Genomic DNA, 21,511 nt, shown 5'->3' with positions numbered 1-21,511 from the left:
TATTTTTGTTTGATAATAAGGAAGTGAAGTAGAGTAGACAAGGATTTATTTTGGCACATTTCCTTACAGAGATAAAATATGCATTATATCTAAGAAAATAAAACTAAATTGTAATGATTAATGTTCACATCTGATTCTGTTTTAAAACTACACAGTAATGACTAATGATACTTAATATCCTATAGATCAAAACTCTGTGAAAATATTTTCATTGTGATTTTTGACGTTTAGAATTGCAGGTAATTTCATTGTTTGAGTAATGAAATTTTAAGTTGTTTCTCTTATCAGGGTCCTCATGTTATATAAATACATGTTTTAGTTAAAATCCCACTGCTAAGTTGCTTGTTTAGAGATGTATGTTGGGTGGTTTTCATTTTTCATGGAAGAAATTGGAACAGCCTGTAGTTACATTTCTCAGCTCATAGTGTTTCTAAGGTGCATGGCTTCACTGGAAGATGATGAAGCCTGGAAGAGTTTCCAGTTCAGAAAATTCTGTTTAAGGCAAATAAATCCTGTTTCGCAAGTGAGATGGAATACCATGGAAATTATGTATGGGTTTTTGTGAAAGGAGTTTCTCTTGTTTATTTAATAAAACCTTTTATAAATTTTTGTATAGTATCCATTAGTAACTTATAAGCAGAAAATTACATTCCAAAATATTTTGAAATTTTTTCTGTTAATTCCAATAAGTTTTGTTTCTGCCTTTTAAAGGATTAATCTTGTAAATACATGTGAGACATTTGTCTTCTATCAGCTGGGCTAGCTAATAAGAAGAGATCTTAAACTGATAATCTGAAGTAATCAAAACAACATGTTTCTAATGCAGTTTCATAAGACTGAACTGTTGCCTCAAAACTTCTCTGTTTCTATAAATTACTTTAATTAAAGCAGATTTTATCAGAGAAAGTGTGAATGCTTCTAGTAAAACCTGAACACTAAGTATTAGCCACTGACTCTCAGATTGGTTAGTGAGCTGGTTAGTGTTAGAATACAATAGCATGGGAAATCATACACAGAGAATAAAGTTATGTAGGGTTAATTATGTGTAAGCTCTTAGTATGAGGCTGTGGAAAAGCAGATACACATCCTGTAAAAATGCATGCTTATACAGAGAATGAACTTCTACTAATGGCATTGATAAAAGAGATGATGTTACTGTTATATTTCAGCAATACCTGTTGAGTTCTGTGTCTAGTTACAAGGACAGCAGTCTAAAAAGAATGGTAGAAGACATTGAAAAGGAAAAATGTCAGAGATTTATGCTGAAACTTCAGCTAATTCAAGAATATTCAGGAAGCTGAATACACTTCAGTTTATTGAATACGATAGTAAGAGACTTGGCAATAGCAAAAAAAATTGAAACAGAGATAAAATATCCAACATTTGAGAAGTCTTTAAATTGTTAAAGACGTAAGTTGACCCGGTAATTGAAAGCTAGCAAGAATTGTCTATACGAAAGAAAGTGTTTCTTTATAAACAGATGTATTATGTGACTGGAATGATTATTAAGGAAGAAATGCAGTAAATTCTTTACAAGTTGTAGCTTTCACACAGAAATTGTGGATGAAATTTCTCTTTCAATCATCAGACAAACGAGTGAACACAAAAAGCACCATTTAATCAAAGCACCACCAATCAGTCTGAGATTGGAATAGGCTGGGGATTCTCAGTGATAAAAACTGTGATCAAGCTGTTCATGTGACTTAGCTTTTTATAGATAAAGGCTTGGTATTGAGCTGTTAGTGTCTGTTAAGGTAGGATATGTATCCAGTTGTTGTTACCACAGCACATTAGTTGCAAGACTTCATTCCTGTTTTCGTTGAGTGGTTTTTTTTCCAAAATCAGTCTGCTTTCATAGTTTTATCAACCAATTCCTCATTGACTTTTTAGCTCACCGTCCCCCTTCTGTCCCCAAATCATTCCCCAGTAGATAGTTTTGCAGTGACAATAATGTCAATTTTTTAAGCTAATATTGTCATTCAGATAATTTCTAGTAAAGCTTTATATTAAATGCATTTCTCTTGAGAGGGATTAGTTTGATTTCGCAAATGTTTCTTCTCCTTGAAATCCTTCCAGACATATGATTTGTGAAATCTTCAGTTTGCTAGGACAGAAAACATATTCTGATATTCTTCAGTTTAGCTCATTAATGGTAGTGGAAACTTCTGGTCAGCTAATCTCTACAATTAAGATCCACATTCACTGGTGTCTGTGTGATTTAGAACATGCTGGCAAACATTTCAGTCTCCTGAGGATGAACTTTTCGTGAGATAAGATGCAGATCTTCTTTTGTCATCATAAACTTACTAGACCATGTACATTCCTCCTTTCAAAATAAATAATTTACTTATACTTATGTGTAGCTTTCTTCTGTTGTGTAATTCACATTGAATTAAATGGATAGCAGAATATCAGGTACTGAAAGGTCTCAGAGATGAAAAAAGGTGTCTTCCCTTTTTTGGTGGTACACACTTAGGCTTTAAAAATTAACTATTCTATCAGCATGTTTATTTAAAAAATCTAGAAAATAATTTAACTTAAAGCAGATTTGGTTTGACAAAATTTTAGCTTTAAAACTCTCGTGGAAAAAAAACCCCTACTTTAGTTCATCAAAACTATAAAATTCTGGGTTTTTTCTGAATAAAGTTTTAGTTTAATTATCTATAAGTGATGTGTCATTCCAGCATCTGTTTACTCACATTGTGAACTACTTTTCCTTAGAAAGTTTTTTGTTAGTCTTTCAAGAACACTGGGTGAGTGTTGTGCCTGTAAAAAATACATAATATACTTGTCTTTTTGGACCACTAAATCGCCATTACCAGTAAAATGGAATATATGTTTCCAGTTCTTTCACACAGTGAGACAACCTCAAAGGACCAGAGTCCATAGCCATGGTTTGTTTGTTCTAAAAACTTTTTCAAGTAAGTGAAGGATGTCTCTTATATTGTACATAGCTCACATTCATTTACATGAATATTGGCATTGAGTAAGAGCTCACAGTGACTCTGGAATGGCTTGGGTTTGAGCCAAACACCCATTGAGAAGGATCTAGGTGACATGAATAGACTGCCAAGCACTGTACATGAAAAATTGTAGCATTATAATTTAGTTTCATAGATTTGGATATTTTGAGGAAAAGTCAATGTAGTTTTAAATTAGCTGTTCCACTTGCAAGCTTTTTTTTTTTTTTTTAAAACCTTCTTCTGAAGGCTAGCACCCTTATGACAGGATTGATGGAATGAATATTGTGAACATTCCTTATCTGCTTTGTTAGAAAGACAGTGGCTTGATTTGGAGAGCCTCTTTATCAGGTTACATTCAGATGAATGATTTAGCAATGAAACAAAAAGATGGTAACTTACTGGACAATGCCAAGTAGATCTTCAAGTAGATATATAATAACATCCATTTATGCAACATGCAAATAAATATGAAAGTATTAGAGATTTGGAAGATTCACACTTTTTTTTTTTTTTTTTGAAAGATATGTCAGTATATGGAATATAATTTAAATATATTCCATGTGCTTTTTAGTGCCATAATGTAGCTAGACTTTAAAGTAGTGAGCCTAACAAGCTTTCTTTCTTGTAATGACTCTTTATGAATTAGAAATTAACTTAAATAAGGCACTCCCAGACTGTTACAGATAATACTACTTAGAACTAAATACCAAATGTATGTGACTAGTGCAACATTCATAAAATTCAGGCAAGGGGAAAGCTAGAGGTGCATGAATTAACAAAAGGTTACAGTTTAAGAGAAACCTGATGTTTGTGTGCATGCACACAAGTGAACACCAAGAGTAAGGAACTAATAGTCTGGTACCTGGTTGCAAAATAAAGTAATTTTATTAAAGTGATTTTTAAATATGTTAGAGGTTTTAAGTCTTCATCTCAGTGTTCACGCATGTAAATAAAATATTTTTTGCTTTCACACAGATCTGGTTTAACCAGTATTTTATATAATCTTTTACTGTTTAAATACAGTTATTGAAATGCCGTGCAGATTATCTAAAAACTTGTTCTCAAGAGTTGGATGAGGTAAAAATAAAGCAGAATTGGCATTTGTGAAGATCAAATTACTTAGAGGGATTTTAATATCCACTTTATTTATCCTCTCAAAGTTGATGTCTTACTTATTATGTCAGCCGTAGCAATTCAGCTGTTTGCAACAGTGAGGCTTAGGAATTGTGTGTATCAATTAAATTTGATGAGTTTTTTTCTTTCTTCTGTCTCTGGAACAGCAGAATTCACATCCTTTGGTGCATAAACATGGAATTCTGCAGGAGAGGGATCATTGTGGGTTAAAGTTCTGTCACTTATTAAAATCTCCTGATAAGTCATAATTTTAAGTCTTCAGTAGAATTTTCTGTGGAGACTTGTTTGTAATACAAGAGTGGCTCCATCAAAAAAGTGTGGTTATCTCACAGGTGTGTAGTAATTTGCACTGCACTAGATTGCTTTTTGTCTCGACGTGTCTAAAGATCCACGAGGATGGCTTCTCCTAGACTAACTTATCTGTTTATAGATACGTACGCGGTGCAGAGCTGATTAAGAGAGTTCAGCAAATGAGCAGGCCTGGTTAAGAAGAGTTTGAATAATGACTGTACTGGCCCTTGCTGAAAGCTGTATGTTTACAAAAGGTTTAGTAAAGCTATTTTTGTCTTTATAAACTATGTGTGTTTACATTAATATTTTTTCTGAAGTTTTTCTTGATTCAAATGTTAGCTGCTGCAATAAGATACACAGTCAATGGTAAGAGCTTACATTTGAAGGCTTTTTCAACTGACTTTTTTATGGCATAACTTACTTTCAAAAAGATGCATACGGCTTCAGGTAGATCATCTTAAGAATTAAAAATTTAATTCAAAAGGAAAACTTCTGACAATGCAGAGGAAATCTGGGAAATTATGCTAAATTATTGTTCTGCACTGGTGGGGCCTTACCTGGAGTCCTGGAGACAGTTTTCAGTTCCACAGGATAAGGAGATAAGGGCATGGAGTGTATCAGGAGAAGTGGCACTAAAAGGGAGAAGTGGCACTAAAAGGGAGAAGGGTCTTGAGAGTAAGACTTAGGAAGAACTGCTGAAGTTGCTGAGCTTGTTCAGCCTGAAGGAGAGGAATGTTTACCTTCCTTTTGCGGGACAGCAGATGGAAGGTGCTGATCTCATTCTCTGGTCACCAGTGACAGGACATGAGGAATTGGAATGAAGCTGCATCAGTAGAAGTTCAGCCTGGACATTAAGAATAGGTTCTTCAATGAAAACGTGGCTGGTCCCTGTAAGAGATTCCCCAGGGAACTGGTCCCACCATCAAGCCTGGCAGTGTTCAAGGAGCATGTAAATGAGTCTCTTAGTCAGGTTAGTTTTGTATAGATCTGCAAGGAACAAGGATCCTGATCTGTCTCCTCTGTTCCAAGATACTGTGTGACTCTGATCTGTGATTCTAAGAAGGTGAGAATTAAAAATGTTGCTGATGCCCTAGGTAAAAAGAAAGGGTAGAGCTGGGCATTTCCACTCACTTAAAGAATAGCTGAATTATTGAGGAAGCATCCGTGAATTCTAGCTGAGGAAAAACAAAGAAATAAAAATATTAGAGAATTTTCCTGCTACTTGGTTGATCTCTGTAGGAGTGCTCTCAGCTGCAAGGAAAATTTTGCTTGCTGTGTATGTCAGTGAGTACTTTTAACTGTTCATGCATAAAGTTAGAAAGTGGAGACAAGTAATGTCTTTACAATATTTAGGACAGTGGACATAAGTTGGAGCTGGAGCTTCTGCAGGTTTTCCAGTCTCCGTCACTCTCAGATTTTTCTGCCTCCTAGTAGTTCTTAAAATTGGAGATGCTGGTGACATTTGTATGTCTTTGTTTTGATTTTGGATTTAGTTCTATTCTTATTGCTTTTGAGGAGATTTCTCGGGGTTCATAGAATTTTAAATATAAGAAGTGTGTGTCCCTGGCAGGAATATTTATATGTTCTAAATGCATGGTAGAGTACCCTTCTGAGTTGTCTGTAGTCACAGAATAATTTAGGGTGAAGTGGACATCTGGAGGTCATCTGTTTCAATTCCCTGCTTAGTGCAAAGCCAACTCAGATCAAGTTGCTCAGGTTGTGCAGTGAACTAAAAGGTGAATTTCTGACCAGTCAGAAATTTCAGGGCTTCAAGCAAAAAGAAGACTAGAGGATTGCAAGTAACATGTTCAAACTCTAGAGCTAGTTGATATTTTTATCAAATTAAGCTATGAAACGAGTCACTTCTCTGCTGGTTTTTTATTTTATTTGAAAGAAAAAATCAGATTGTTAGAAGCATTTTCTAAGTTATTTATGTCCTGCCTTTCCTATTTTTAGTCCTACACATTTTAAACTCAGAAAAATCCCTGCCATTTTCCCGCATATGGAGAATGTAATTAATAAGGGAGCACAAGTCCCTTAGTGTTTATCCTTGAGAGTCATTTTATCTACTAATCTATTGCTTTAAACTTTTAACTTCACACAAAAGTAAGAATACAGAATACACTTCCTCAGTAGTGTAAGTATTATGATATGAGCAGACCATGATGATGATTTATGAAAAAAGATTCTGTGTGGTTATCCAGACAGATGTGGGACTGTATTGTGACTCTCTGGAGTTCTGAGGCTGAGAATTGTCATTTCTTTTCTTGAAGAGATGCTTTTTTCCATTCTGAATTCCTGTGAGGATGAGGGAAGTGTCTTAGACTTCGGTGGATATTCCGGAAAATCAAAATACAAATACCCAAATTTACACTTAACTTATGTGCTGCAGTTTGTCCTGGTCTTTATAAGTAGGTCATAAGCTTTTATGTGCTTACACTGCAATGTATCAAGATTGGTACTTCATACATAAAGACAGAGTAAAACTCACATTTAAAATTTTCTATAGCCTAAGGTGCATAGTTAATCTGTGCAGCAAAGTCAAACTTTGCATTGTGTAGAACAGATTCTGTAACTTCAGAAATGTCAAAATACATTTAAGGCTTACAATTTGCTCCCTTTACTTACTTACCTTTGTTAGACTGCAGTTCATTGCTAATGGACCTGCAGAAAAGTGTCTTGAGTGAGATCTAAGATGACAGCAAAAGCAGTTGAAACTAACGCATGTAGGGTCAGCTGAGGTGTTGTCTCAGAGAGCTTTTCAATCCTTTACTGTTTAATTTTGGTTGATTTTTCATTGGTGTAATGAAGAGTTCAGCTGAGTGTTAGTTCCAATTTAAGTTATTTAATGGAGTGAAAAAAACGTGAGATCTAAGTGAGCCTAAGCTATTTTATAGCCATGACTAATCAGCTCTTTAGAAAGCATCCTGTTTTCCTAGTGATTAACCCCTCCTCCTTTTGCAGAATCATGCAAGACTGCTCTTGAGTAATTTCAATTCATGCAGGTGACAGTAACTTGAACTGTCAAGATGTTCTTTACCAGAAGTGTTCCCCTTTGGTCTTAATCAGATGTACCCCCTAGGGAGATTGATTACATCCTACTTTATCTTTCCTAAGTGGACAATGAGATCTCAGTTCATTCAAGATGCCTGCTTGTCCCATTTGGAAAATGACATAAAATTGTATCTACTTTTACTGTCACATCTTTTGTAATTGAATCACATAATACCTGTAATTTACCTACTATTCTGTATAGAAATAATAATATTGATGTTAGGTGTTGCTGGAATAGTAAATTGAGGACTTCTTGTGTGTAAAGTGCTACCCAGTCTCAGGAAAATACTGGTGCTCAGGTTTTTTAAATAGCACAGCATGAACATAGACTTTTTTACTATTGAGTCAAAAGCATATTGACTCTTACAATGCTCAGTATCCTTCATTAAAATCACTGAATCTGTTACTCGTTGGAAGAAAATATCTTCAGGGGATAGTTCTCTAACCTAGCTGTGCACTGTTTTCTGAAGACTTGCTTTTAGGTACCTTGCTGATTTGAACTGAAGGAATTATTGCCTTCTTAATAGTTGATGCAAAGATAAACACCTTTTTCTTCAGTCAGATTTCTACATCTAGACATCATCAACAACAAACAAAGCAAATTAGCTGTCAGTCCCAGTGAGAATGTAATTCAAAACCAGCAAGACTTTTTTCTCTTAGTGCAGTTTAGCTGCCCAAATATTTATCACTATCACAATCAAATATAGTCAGCGTTTCAGGGAAATATGAAAGGAAAATAGTTTAATATTTAAGGAAGTACTAAGGGAGAAAGGCTTATTATACTCGGGCATGATGATCATGTTCAGTTTTTGCCTGTATGTTGGGCATTGGAAGGGAGGCAAACAGACTGAATCTAGGAGTTAAACTTGAGAAAGAATTATTTGAGAAGGAATCCATTACAAGAACACAGAATGGAACCCTTAAATGAATTATTTTTAATCAAAGTATTAGTACTGTAGTCTTTGTTTTCAGTACAGTATATGCCTTTAATTTGGAGACCATTTTCTTAGGCTGAAGGGATCTTTTTCTTTATCACTCTGTAGGGATTTTAAACAGACCTGGAGCATGTTTCTGTGTTGGTTTTTAGACTGCGGTTTTTAAATTTTGTGGTCTTTTTGGAGTTTTGTTTGTTTTTTAATACCTAAGTGATTTGCCTCCAATTCATCTTCTACAGAATTGGAATGTATTTAAGTACAGTATCCTCTCAGTAACATGTCCTCTCAATAACATAATTTCCTTATCATGTATTTGGTTTTTGTGAATAGGTTTTTGAAGCTGTTTATTTGATTTGATGAGATGGTGGGAAGGGATGTTTGTCCCATTCCAACCTGATCCCCTAACAATTATCCTGTCTTCAGAATCAATGTTTTTAGATTTCTTCTATTTTTCTGTATTCCAAGCAGCTCTGAATAGATCATGCGTGTTGAATATTAATCTTCCTTGCTTAGAAGTGAGGATTCTTACTGGTATCGCATGCCTGCATACTCTGAAGTACTGCTTTTTGTCCAGTGCACAACTGATCTACTTTACACTTTCTATTATTCTTTCTCAGCCTTTCATTCTGCTTGTGTGTTCTTTCCCACAATAGCTGTTCTTGTGTTTTCTTCTGAATTTATAAAGTTTCTCCCACAAAACCTTTTGTTGTATTTATTTTCAGAGTATTTGTTTTGATGTGAGGAAAATTCTGCTGAACATCAGTGATTGCATTGGAACTTACTATTAACTGTTAATGGAAAAGACATGTAGTATTGTTGTTGGTTTTTTTTTTTTTTTTAATTGAAAAATTTCCATCATTTACTTTCCTTTTGATCTTGACCTTTTCCTATATATGATTTGTGTATTAATATGTTATACTGTCTTCCAAGTTAGCAATTACATTCAAAGCAAATTGTGGCTATCTTAGAATTTTTATAAAGAAAAAAAAATTCTTGTGAAATTTTTAGGTCCCGGATGAAACTTACTGTTTTGAATTAAAGCACTCAATCTTTGAAGACTGGTTATAGCAAGGTATTTATCTGAATTTTACTTTGGGATTTCAGTGGGAAACTGACAGTGAAGGTGGAAGGCAGTATAGAGCAGAATCTTGGAATCTCTTTTAAGATCCATTCTGAAGTATTTCTGTTTGTGTGACTTGATGCTCTTTCTTGAGCTTTGACTTAACAGCTGCTGGAGATAGTTAAGAAATGGTAACATTTAAAATGCAGAATTTTGTTTTTACTATGTAGTATTTTGTCACTCCTTCTTTTTGCCAGTATGACATGCAAAATATGTCTGCTGTAATCTTTGAGCGTGACTGAATTTTGGAACTGGTCATTTTGATGAACTGATCTGTAGATACTTTGAGGGAATCTTCAGGTTTTGAATGAAGAACTTAAAAAAAAAAAGTGCAAAGTTCCAAAGGATGTATGTTCCGTCACTTTGGAAAGGTATGTAGAAGGGAACAGCTGAAGTAAATAAATAATCCATATGCAAATATGATACCATTTTATAGACAGGCTCTTATGATTAAAAAAAAATGTCAAAGACTTGTGTTATGTTATTTACTTGTTTCTAGGAAATTTGTTTCTACTCATGAATTTTTGACCTTAAGAGTGCCTTTTGTATTGTTAATCTGACCCAGTGATTTAATCAGGGAAAAAGCAAAAATTATTCAGTCTAGGAAGCTTGTGATCTTTGATTTCATTAAAAACAGACTCTCTATGCCATAAGTAAGAGGTTCTCTTAATAGTTACTCTACTGCGTCTTTACAGTATGACCTCTAAAGGGTCACACGGACGTATTGGTGGGTCACCTTCTGTGTCTGAATGGCTGTGTTCTCAGTCAGAAGCAATAGCATGTCATAACTCACTAATATTGGCTGCTGCTGTTTTCCTCCCATGAGCATGCTGCACAGCACTCCATTACTTCTGATTTCTTAACTGAGCTAATATTACTCTAGTTCTTCTCTGTCTCCTTTTCTAATTTAACTTTCCTCAAATGTTGCATGTATTGGCCACCAGTAGGATTTTTGCTTAATAATTCAGAGCACCTACTCTCCATGCTCTCTCAGACATGCTTATGTGTCATTTTAATTTTGAGTTCGTTGCTTTTTAGTTCCTTCACGCTGGAGAATGGAAGCAATTCTTATTCATTGTTACTAGGTTTTAATCTACTCCACCCCAGTAATTAAGATTCAGCTGTTCTTGTGCATACAAATGATGTACTTAGTAAATTTGTACTTTGTACATATGAATGATGGTAATTTCTCCTGTCAAAAAAGGCTACCAGTTTAATTTGAAAATATAGAAAAATATGGTTTCATAATTGCTTAGCTCATTTGCTGTATATCACATACAATTTTTTTTACTCTGTTAAATGTTTCTCTTCAACTTTTTACATTTTGTGTTTATTTAAGTGACAAAAAAGTAGAGTTGTTATAAATTACTAAGTTGTCTACATATTTTTGGCAGTTCCTTCCGTAATTATGATTTTACATATGTTGGATGTGACTTTTTTTGTATTCTGGTTCAAATTATTTTAATTCAGCTCAAGTGCTGGAAGTAGGTATCTCATTTAGAAGTTTTTTTTTGACAGACAAGTACGGAAAGTTTCTCTGGATTTCTCCACCCATTTATGTGTACAAATTTTTTCATGGTCTGGCAGGTGACTCAGCCTTGCTTAGGTCCCCTGTGCTCAACAGAAGACTATAACTTAAGTCTGCTGAAAGAGGGCAAAAATAACACAATAATGAAAAGTTTTCTTGCTGACATAATGATGCACCACTATAAGCATGAAGTGCATCTTAACAGAACTTTGCAGCTATTTCTTAACCAACCTCTTTACATATTCTGCGTTAGGCAATTTTCCACTGTATTAATAAATTCCTTCATTTCATTCCCACGTACATATGTTTGTTTTATGCGATAAAAAGAGTTTTAAAGAAACCCTTACTGTAAGATCAGTTGCTTGTTTTGTTTATAAAGAGTCTTAATTGTTTTCTATCACTGATGACTTGGTGTCATCTTGTACTGGCATGATCAATTCCATTGCCACTGTATTTGTATGATGATTTTGAAGTATGATAAGTTTTGCCACCTTATATTACATATGTAGGCACTATAATACTGTGTTCACATAGGTGTTCACATAGTGTTCGCGTAAGTGAACACTATAATTAGGTTATTAGATGTACAACATTAAGCCTGTTCTATGCTTTTAACAATACATTTTAACAATAATGTACTCTTTGCTTCTTTGGTATTTCAAGTGGTAAGAGTAGACTTCATTATTCAGATTAGACGTAACATATTAAATGCCAGTAACATTCAACATTGTGCAATAAAGTTTTCCAGTCCAGAAGAAACAGAGGAGGTGGGACAGACAAAAAAGCTTAGTGGAATTTGGCAGGTCTGGCTTTTGAAGTTAACATTGGATCATTTCTTGAATTTCAACAGATTATATTAGGGCAGTGTCTAGCTGACTCGTGACAGAGAAATTTTCTGTGCTTGCAGTCTGGGAAATGCAGCTACATAATTATAATAATTTGTGTAATGCAGCAGCATTGCCAATAATTAATTTTATTAGAAATTTTAACTTGGTAATAACATCATAAGAACATGAGAAAAAAGGGGAAAAAGAAAGAAAAAATATTTTCTGGGAAAAAATCCTGCCAAAACTTCCCCTTGAACCTCAGTAATTAAATTAGTTGTTTATGGTGTGTCATTTAACTTCTCAGTGGTCACGAAAATACCCACATTACCTTTCCAAAACAACATTCCCCTCCTTTTCTAAGTTGCTTTGAATTGCTTTGGCAAATAAGAACTTTACAAAATCACTTTTGCCAAATCTGGTTTGCAGATGTGGAATCCATAATTTAAGAAGTTAAATTTAAACATGTGTATGTGAAACCTTCTTCATGGATATTTGAATTGAAAAGGAATTTATTAAAGAGAAATCATAAATGTTGATAGGATGAATATATTAAAACTTGATGTAATGAGCAAACAGCAGTATATGTTAGAAGTATAGTTTTTCAAAAATGTCTCTTTCTAGTTTTTACTAAAGAACAAACTTTCAGTAAACAGTTTGTTTTCAGGTAGAAAAGACTCATTCAGGAGATGCTTTTGTTTTCAGTGGAGTTCAAAAATATCTTGGTTCTGTCTATTAACAGATAAATATTAATGTTATACTTCTGCTAAGTGGTGCAACATAGAGCATAATCCAGTGCTATTGTTTCATCTGCCACTTTTTTACTTCTGAGGAGATACTCTTAGGAAGAGGGTTTTTTTGAACAAAATGAGTGCCCTGGAAATTATCTGATTAAAGTAGGGGTAAATTTTTTTTACTCATTTCAACACAAACGACAGACTGAGCTCAGAGAGCTTAGGAAGCGAAAACAGAACTTCTGTAATGCAATCTCATCTATTTTTTCATTATGTCTGAGGAAGAAGAAATCATTAACGCTACAAAATATTCCAGAAAAAAACCCCAGAGTCATAATTACATAATGTATCCTGAGTTGACTGTTATGTAGTATGCTGATTGAGGGTCAGAAGGGGAGAGAATATGTGGAAGCAGTCCATATATTTTCGCCATAATTGCCAATTGAAAGACAATATTACCAGAAGGTAAATTATTTGGGTTTCTGTGCCTCTTTCCCTATTTATCTCCTTTCCTTCTGGCTAGAATGGGTGGAGTTAGATGTTAGTCACAGTACCAGAGAAAGGACTGTGTTGGAAGAAACTTCCGAGGCCATCTAATTCCAAAGTGCCCCCTCTTCCAGCCAAGGTTGTGATGCCACCCACTAGACCAGATTGCTTAGATCCTTGTCCAACCAGGTTTTGAAGATTTCTAGGGATGTGACATCTACAACTTCTCTGAGCAACCTGTGCCAGAGCCTCACATTGTCACAGTAAAGGATTCGTTCCTAATTTTGATCCTAAATCTCTCCTCCTTTAGTTTAAACTGTTGCCCCTTGTGCTGTCACAATCTGCTTGTATAAAAATCACTTTCCATCTTTTTTACAAGCCCCTTTTAATGCTTTTGGTCTCCCCAGAGCCTTTTTTTTTTGCTGTCTGAGCAAACCTAACTCTCATCCTGTACTCACAGGAGTTGTGCTCCAGCTTTCTGATCCTCATTGTTGCCTCCTCTGGACTTGCTTCAACAGGTCCATGTCCCTTTTATGCTGCATGCAGTGCTCTAGGCAGATCAGAGCAGAGCAGAGGGGCAGAATCCCCTCCCTGCCCTGCTGCCCACGGGGCTCTAGATGCAGCCCAGGACACGTTTGGCTCTCTGGGCTGTGAGTGCTCACAGCTGGGCATATACAGCTAAAGAATCAGTTAGGTTGGAAAAGGCCTCTGGGATTCATTCCAGCCTGTGACCCACCATGGTCAACTAGACCATGGCACTCAGTGCCATGTGCAGTCTCACCTTAGACACTTAGTGCCATGTGCAGTCTTTCCTAAAACACTTCCAAGGATGTGACTCTACCACCTCCCTGGGCAGCCCATTCCAGTGTCCAATAACCCTTCCTGTGAAGATATTCTTCCCAATGTCCAGCCTAAGCCTCCTTTCTTTCCAGAAAAGGTATGTCCCCAAGGTCCTTCAGTGATCCCTGCTTCTAGTTTCTCACTGGTCTGAAGGAACATATAAAACACATACTTAGTTTACAAATGACTCCTGGTGTTTTTGTTGGTGGTGATTCAGTCAGAAGCCATGCTAAGCTGAAATTTTGCAAATAGTATTATAAGATGTGTTTGATGTAATGTGTCCATTTTAAAATAGGAAATATTTCCATAAAGAATAAAAATATTTAAAAGTTCTTATGTGAAATAAGACATTACAGAGCTTAGTCTTAGCTGAAGAATTAAGGCTCTCTGGGAGTGATTGACAAATTCGTAACCGTGGTTACAAATAATATATTGGTGGTTTCTTACAAGATACTTTAGGATAATTTTTTTTTTCATTAGATCCGGTAGCAGCAAGACAACAGCAAACACATGCTCAGTTTGGGGACATTACAAAAACATTGAGGGAATATTGTATATATAGTGTAGGCTATGTGGGCATTTTTGACAGGGCATGTAACTCATATGGGCGGGAATACGGCCAACTGTCTGCAGTGGAAGCAGCAGTTCAGAGAACTTGGATTTTTCAACTGACCTGCTGATATTACAGCTGATTTAGGGCTCATACTTCTTTTAATGTGTTTTATAAGGAATAAGAATATACAAGTGCTTCTTCTTTCTTTACAGTGGAAAGGTAAAATGATAAAAAGGTTTCAGTATGCTCTTAGTGTAGCAAATTTTTGAGGTTTTGATAGGACGTTGAGCCCTAAAAAGAGGAAACTGCAGGGTTTAGAAAAGTCATTCTATGCCAACAGAAATAAAGAATTAGAATGGTAAAGGATTCTCAAGAGATTTTTTCTGGAATTACATCTGAGATGCTGTGAGGCATTTGAAATGAAAGGGCTCTGAAGTTCCCTGCACATAACTGTGTTATCAGGTGCACTACCTGAGAAGGCGTGTGCGAAGGCACTCCTTGGGAACTTGAACTGTAAAAGAGGACAGAGCTGTTCAGTAGGAGATGGTCACCACTGAAGGAAGAAGAGAAGCTGAAGGTGCAGAACTGATTTTGGAGGGATTGAGTATTACGAAGGAAGGAGAATGGAAAAAGACTCAAGTTTTGAGCAACTGTTACACTGGGAGAAAGCGTGAATAAAAGGCAAGAGACTAAGATGGTTATTGACCACACAAGGAGATGAAAAAGAGAATGTCAGAATCACATAATTATTGAGGGTGAGAGCAATTTCTGAAGATCTTACAATAAACCTAATCATAATTGCAATATAGTGCATAATTTAAAATAAAAATAATAGTTAAAACCATCAAACAACAAACCTGCCAAAACCTCAAACCCAAACTAATCGTTGGAACACTTGAATGTCTTGTGCTAGAGCTCCAAATACAGCAGTGAAGTGATGCCTTACACATAAGAGATTTGCAGACTTTTGAAAATGAAACTAACCTTGACTTTATTATGGAACACTGAAGATTAATTCTTCTTATTCATTCTAACTTACAATTGCTGATTTCTCATTACTGTCATTAAATGTGCAGTTGATTGTAACCTCTCTGAGGTATTTCCAGCTTATTTTCTTGTCTGTTTCATTCTAGAATTATTTATATATCAGCTCTGTGGCCTGTCTGGTCCTGTAGTTCTGATGGAAGTTCCTAATGTATTGCTGTGGTATCTTGTGTCATTCTGGAGCAATGGCAGCCTCTATTAAAGATGTATTTGCTTTGCTAGACACCAGTGAATTATGTGCTTTTGGATCGTAGGCAGTGTTTGTATAGTCTAAATAAATGAGGTTGTCTTGAGAACCTTGAGACTTTTTCTTTCTAAATGAATGATCTTCCTTTGCCAAATTCTGAAACTCTTCTCTGCATTAGATGCCAGAAGTGTTTTGAATTTTTATATGGAAAGACCTCAACATATTAAATGGACAGAAAACATTTGTATCTAAGACAGTTTAAAGGGTCCACCTGTATCTAGTGTTTTAGTTCTCTCTTATTTGGGTGTTTTTCTGTATCTAAGGAACAGTGAAGATCCAGGCAGATACTCCTTTTCCATTAAGAGAAAGGATGTATTTGTTTTGCTGATAATGTGGGAAAAACTCAACCTGAAAAAACAACAAATGTCTTTCTGAAATATTTGAGGAACATTTTTATAACAGAACTCTTAACACCTTCAGGATTAGTGGAAGAGAACTACAATAATATTACAATTAATGTTTACAATACTTCTTAGAAGTAAAGTGTGAAGAATAACCAGCCAGGTGAAAGCAGAATATTCAGTTGTTGTTATGTCTGAATAGTTAGGAAATCTGTTTAAGTTATGAATTTGTATAAGCATTCATGCCTATTTCCTGAAGTATTCATTCTTTGTAGAGGACTGAATACTTTCCCCTTCCTGACTTCCAGTGGCAGTGGAGATGATGTAGTACCTGTGTATTGACTTCCTGTTATCTTGCAAATTATCTTGATGTACTTACATGAGAGTTTTGGGGAAAAGTGTTTTGGTTTGGGGTTTTTTTTTGTTCTGTTTTGTTTGTTTTTAATTATTTTTAAACTTCAGATGCATTTTAATGTACACGATGTTTCTTATTAAAAAAAGTTGTCCTCATAGCTTAAATGCTATTTTGCCATTACAGCTTAATTTAAACAATATTATATGACATCTGTGCTGGAAAAGGTGTTTGGTTTTATCACAAGAAGAATCATTTTATATATATTAACATTATTTAAACAACTGTTTATTTAAAATATTTTTCAGAACTGTGAGGACTTGGGATGTTAACAATGAAAAAAAGCACAAAAGCATATTTAAGCCACGATCAGTTCAAGGTAAACGAGTGATTCCTACAACTTGCACGTACAGCAGAGATGGCAAACTTATTGCAGCTGGCTGTCAAGATGGCTCTATCCAGATCTGGGACAGGAATATGAGTGTAAGTCCAGTATTTGATAACAATATATGCTTCTATTATTTTGAGTGTGAACGTTGAAACAGATAAAAGCAATTTTGGCACTTTTATATTTTTATTTATTTCCTCTCCTCTCCTCTCCTCTCCTCTCCTCTCCTCTCCTCTCCAAATAACTCGTAGGCGTGACTTAATATTTCTTCTACCTTTCCACTGATCATTAAGTGTGCTGCTACTGAGTTCAAAGGTTGGGAAAACTCTTGACAATCTGTATTTTAAAAAAATTTTTAAAAAAATTGACCGCATATCTGTATCTAGATTATTCACTTAAGATGGAATGGTTGTGAGAAAAGCTGTAATTTTTTTGTTGTTAGATAATTTGATTTATTGAATATATTGAGGAGTAAGTCTTGAAACTTGTTACTGAAATCAGTCATTAATCCGTGTAATAAGTAGAGAAGAATAGCATCCACGTGGGTGAGGATATGGCCAATGCTGCACATTAAATGGTAAATGTTATAGTGTCTAATGTGTAAAAATTAACATTGAGGCAAAATTTGAACATTTATGTAAAGGCATTGTGGTCAGAAAGAGTCAGAATGGAAACTATTTCAAACTTATCAAAATTAGGAAATATTTCTGTTCATATTGAACTAAACAATAAATTTCCAGTAGTTATGACTTGAACTGACAAGTGTAATTCTTGCTACCACTTTATAATTTGAAGCTTAGAGCATTCAGTGTTCACTGTTGCTTTGTGTAGTATGGCTTACAAACCAGTCCAGTTCCAAGAGTTTAATTATGCAATGTCAAGTGCAAATTCACCAGGCTAAGCTTTACTGCTTTGAAAAATAATCATCCTAGTAAATCATCCATATGCTCTCTTTATGCCCATCTTATGTGAAGAAGATTCAGTGGGATAAGTACCAGTGGCATGCATTGGAGGAGAAAACGGAAATAGGCTCAATTTTTTTTTAAAGCCAAAATGAGAATACAGAGTAAATGAGGCAGGAAGAGCAGGATTGTGAAACTGGTGTGATAAATCTCTGAAAGCTGTACAACTCCAGTAGGATGGCTTTGTGGAAGTAAAACTGAACTAGTGCAGATTACATTAGTCTGTTCATATTTCAAAATATTTGATTTTAAAAAGGAAAACAGACAATCTGGGCAGCTTTTTGCAAAGATTTAGAAAGATCTGATTGCTAGAGGCAGGAGGAAATGTATAGATTTAAAAGGAAAAGAAAGCCTGTGGATCATACTTGAAGTACAGCCTGTATTTTGGGATTGTAATCTATTTTTATTTCTGTTTTTATTTCCACTATAAACCTAGTAAAACTTCCTAATGGCATGAAGCTTGAGAATTCATCCTAAGTGTAAACTTGTTCTAACAGAGTAATAAATTTTTCAGAGACTGGCTTTCATCACCTGTGTATGTTGTTTATTTTAACATATACAGTATTGAAATATTAAGCTTTCTGGTGTAGTTTTAACAATAGTACTCTTGGTAGTCTGCTTTTTCATGTGCTTTTCCTTTTGAACTTTTCTCTGTCTGTAAGATGACATATTGCAATGCTGATTGAGTGCAGTTTAAGGTGATTATGAGTAATTTAAAGATATATCCTGTGCATCTTGTGCAATTTCCAGTGGGTGACCCCTGTATAACAAGGCAAGACTAAAGTGATTTTCTAGTGGAAGTTAAGTTCATGGTGTTCCTGGGTTTGTATTTTTAATGTCTAAAGAATTTTTGTCTTTGCTTTGTTGGTTTCATTAAGCATGCAAGATTTTTGTGTAAAGGAGCAAGCAAGTAAATTGGATTTTTAGTGGTATTCTTACCTATGACTGCTGGTGTTCTCTGGAGATCCCTGTGTTTCAAAAGTGTTTCAAAAAGCATCTTTATTAAACAATTAGAAACAGCCTTCATCTTGTATTTGGGGATGGGGAAGGGATAGGAACAAAATTTTCAAATGGACCTTGTGTTCAACACAACAGCTAGAAAGAGGATGAGACTGACTCCTGCATTGGAATGGTGAAAGCACTTACTGTCCTGACAGAATACAGAGATGCTTGCAAAGGCGAAGAAGAAAATGCCAAGTTATTACAAATTGTTGTGGTTCTTGGGTTATTTGTTGTGGCTATTACAAATTGTGTGTGACGTAGGAAAATGGGTAAAGCTGTGGAGGATTGAGGTGTGAGGGTTAAACTTCTTGAAGAAATATATATTAGAAATATTAGCTTCTGATTTTTGAAAAGAAAGCTGTAATTCCCATCCAGCAAATGTAGTTTGGTTCTGTTAAAACAAGAGCAGAGCTGTATATATACACAGATTTTGTTGTGCTGCAGTACAACTGGCTTTCAAGTCAAAATTAAGAGAGCATTTATGTTTATCTTGGCAAGGCACTATTCAGTCAGTAGCAAAATTCACTAGTGTTTGAAAGCAGAAAATAATTGCCATATTTTCTTACTCTTGATCAGTTTGGAATGATTCTGTCATCACTATTTATGCTGTGTGCTTGGTCCTTATGCAGCTGGAAGGAGAGATTCAGGAAGGTATTTAAAATTGGCTGTTGCTTATTTGACTGTATTGTCTTGAAGGGATGACCCTATAAACGCCTGTTGTGACTGTCTGAATTTGATTTTCCCTTTGTGCAAGAAAGTAAATGATATTTCATCCCTGATCTTGACTGCCTAAACCACTGCTCCTGCATATGACAGTAGTAGCACAAATGAAATCCATGAGGATTGTCCATCCGCATCTTATGGCTTACGCTTGATACACACCTGTAGTGCCTGTTGTCCTGGTCATCTGTGAAGATTTTTAGATGCATTTATTTTTGAGTACAAAGTACTGTCAAACACAGACCTTCTAGAGGGGGAGGTTTCTGTTTGCTTCTGTGAAAATGTAAAGTCCCTGCTTTTCCACAGAAAAAGGCTCATCAGTGCAGCACAGGATCACGTGATAGGTCAGGTTGGAAAGACCACTGTGGGTCATGTGGTCCAACCCCTCTGCCCCAGCAGGACCATCCCAGAGCTCATGGCACAGGATTGTGTCCATATCATTCTTGGATATCTCCAGTGGGGGAGACTCCACAACTTCTCTGGGCAACCTGTTCTAGTGCTTGGGCACTGCACAGTGAAGAAGTTCCTCCTCATGTTTAGGTGGAACTTCCTGTGCATCAGTTCCTGCCCATTGCCTCTTGTCCTATTAAAGTATGAAGCAGCAGTTCCAAGGGCAGAAAAGAATATCCCGATAGGAAAAAGGGTCTGATGATGCCCTTTCAATGAGCAAAAGGGGCACTCACTAGAAGCAGGCACAATTGGACAGTGTTGGTGGGAAGCCATCACTGTACCACTTTGCAAGACAGAAGCTACCCCACAAATCTCCTTTGCCACTGTAGTCATAGTTTCCGTCTGCTGGTATAGCTTTTTTTATTCTCTGCTTCACACCACAGACACATCACCTGTGTTCTGCACTGCTCCACAGTGTACAACTTGGTCTAGAATGGTATTTTAAAATAATTTTTGATTTTTAATTTAGAGGAAGACAGGTCTATGTCATATTTTATCCATCCTGCTGAAGTCAAAGTAGCAGTTCATTGTAAATTATCTTTATCAATTAGTTGGTCTTTTTCTAAGCCACTTTTGAAACATCACAGTATCTGCTTTTTTATTTTTGCGGGGGTTTTTTTGAGTTTTTTGTTTTGTTTTGTTTGTCTTTTGGTTTTTTTTGTTTTAATTTATGTTGCTGTGCCTAGGGAGGGATTTTGGTGTATGATCAATTCACTTCTGACTAGTAATGAACACCATGAATGTTTCATTCAGTTTTTTACTTCCACTATTATTTTGGTATGATTCCAAATCTCCCAGCTGTATGCAGTGAGAGTAAAAACACTTTTGGAACTTCTGGAGGAAGATTTTTTTCTTCCTCCAAACTGACATTGGTAATTTGCTAATGCTGAAGTTAGCCAAATGCATTCCAGCTCTGCCTTGCTTTTTTCCAAACTTCCTCAGCAGGATCATGATCCATTATAATCACCTGCCTCAGAGGATTTTTTTTGTTTTGTCATAAATCTGTGTTATTTTCTCACGTGTGTTATTTTGTCAGTGCATGCTTTTTCTTTAAGGTTCACGTACATGTGCATTTACAGTGCACATTAGCAGAGCAATCTGTCAGCCTATTTGAAATATTATGAACACTGTCAACTTGGCTTAAAATAACAGCTTCAAAGGATGTAAAAAATAACTTCCTTCAAACTTTGAATGAATAGTGGAAACAACAGTGCGAAATAGTCAGTTATAACACAACATATTAGAACACTCTCAATTTAAACGTTCTGAGATGTGGAGAAAAGTGTCTGGCAAATATGGAGAGTTGAAGAGCATTAGTGGTCAAAATAAGATGGGGCCTGAAAAATTATTGGTTCACTGTGCAGTGCAGTAAAACCACTAAGTTTACCTGCAGTTCAAGTAAGTTCAAATTCCTCATCTTGCCTGCACTTGTCCATTCAGAGCTTTTTGCTCTGTTGTTAGAAGTACATATTTCTGAACAAAGTGATCCATGGAGTCAGTCTTCAGTGTCAAGAATGCAGAGTGTCTTGCTATCAGTAAACCT

At 35.6% G+C, this 21,511-nt stretch overlaps 1 protein-coding gene across 1 annotated transcript in view; it reads left to right on the top strand.

Moving 5' to 3' along the window:
• The window catches only part of WDR70 (WD repeat domain 70), a 123,618-nt gene that overhangs the window by 52,339 nt on the left and 49,768 nt on the right, over positions 1–21,511 (top strand). Inside the window, exon 10 of the mRNA XM_041396013.1 lies at positions 16,755–16,929. Coding sequence (XP_041251947.1) covers positions 16,755–16,929 — 175 coding nt within the window. The remainder of the gene's footprint in view (positions 1–16,754; positions 16,930–21,511) is intronic.

This window comes from Onychostruthus taczanowskii, unplaced genomic scaffold (assembly GCF_017590055.1).
Source record: "Onychostruthus taczanowskii isolate IOZ18803 unplaced genomic scaffold, ASM1759005v1 scaffold123, whole genome shotgun sequence".
Lineage (NCBI taxonomy): Eukaryota > Metazoa > Chordata > Aves > Passeriformes > Passeridae > Onychostruthus > Onychostruthus taczanowskii.
The sequence above is the reverse complement of the archived record's forward strand: the minus strand, read 5'-3'. Positions and strand labels throughout refer to the sequence as shown.